Source organism: Vespula pensylvanica, chromosome 3 (assembly GCF_014466175.1).
Source record: "Vespula pensylvanica isolate Volc-1 chromosome 3, ASM1446617v1, whole genome shotgun sequence".
Taxonomy (NCBI): domain Eukaryota; kingdom Metazoa; phylum Arthropoda; class Insecta; order Hymenoptera; family Vespidae; genus Vespula; species Vespula pensylvanica.
In genome coordinates, this window is record NC_057687.1 from 11,352,975 (window position 1) to 11,354,002 (window position 1,028).

The 1,028-nt window shown below is 35.2% G+C and overlaps 1 protein-coding gene across 3 annotated transcripts in view; it reads right to left on the reverse strand.

Moving 5' to 3' along the window:
* The window catches only part of LOC122627462 (40S ribosomal protein S8), a 3,507-nt gene that overhangs the window by 199 nt on the left and 2,280 nt on the right, over positions 1-1,028 (reverse strand). For 2 of the 3 annotated variants that reach the window (XM_043808562.1, XM_043808561.1), the window contains exons 2-5: positions 895-1,025; positions 407-658; positions 188-317; positions 49-105 (exon numbers count right to left, since the gene is read on the reverse strand). In XM_043808562.1, coding sequence (XP_043664497.1) covers positions 49-105; positions 188-317; positions 407-658; positions 895-1,025 — 570 coding nt within the window. Of the gene's footprint in view, positions 1-9; positions 106-187; positions 318-406; positions 659-894; positions 1,026-1,028 lie in introns of all 3 variants that reach the window. The other variant, XM_043808563.1, reaches the window with a different exon arrangement.

Below are 1,028 nucleotides of genomic sequence, written 5' to 3' on the forward strand. Positions count from 1 at the left end.
TAGCTTTTTTGCTCTTAATTTTTCTCATATAGAACTCTAATTCTTTACCTTCGAGAATGTAACCATCGGCTCTTCCACATTGACCAGGTCTACTGGCTATGCAAGCTACAATTGAATATCGGTCAAATATATGTGACGAATAGATTTATATAATAACAATAATGAAAAATTATTAAAGATACAATACCAAGAACTCGTCCCGTCGAAAATTGTTCTTCTAAAGCAGCTTCAACTTTGGCAAATCGTTGCCTTGCTTTATATTTAGCTTCAGTTTTCTTCGAACGTTTCTTGTTAAGGACTTCTTCCTCAGCTTCCGTCTAAAATTTTTCATTCCATTTTATTTCTTATAAACTATCCCAAAAACAGGTTCATACATCAAGTGCATATATTTATACGCTTAACTCACCAATTTTGCACCTCGCTTACGTCCCAATGGAAGAGCATAATGGCCTTCGTACCATTGTCTGAACGGCGTGGCATCGATGGTAACAATAGCATTCTTTACAAGAGTCTTTGTACGAACTAATTCATTGTTTGATGCATTGTACACGACGTCGATAACGCGAGTTTTTCTCGTGGTACATTCGGATCCCCAAGAAAAATTTCCTGTATCTAATCGAAGTGCCCTATACTTCTTATTACCACCACGCGTGCGTACCTTATCACAAAAAAGTAATAAGTGTCAATTAATTAAATGCAAATAAAACAAACAAAATTATATTGATTATGTATAACTCAGTACGCTGTGGGAAAATGTCAACACGACTCTCAGAGTAGGTAAGGTGATCATCATTTAATAATAAAATAACGAATGCAAAATTTAATCTAATAGACTTTTAGAAATTTATGCAGTTTATTAAACGAATCATATTTTTATTTAAATGCTAAACTTACTGTGTGTATACGTTGAGGTCCAAGTTTGGTATTTGCAGCTGGACGACCTAACTCAAACTTCCTCTTCTTCCGAATAGGTTTCCTCTTTCCACCAGTTGCTCTCCTCTTATGCCAATGATCGCGTGATATACCTA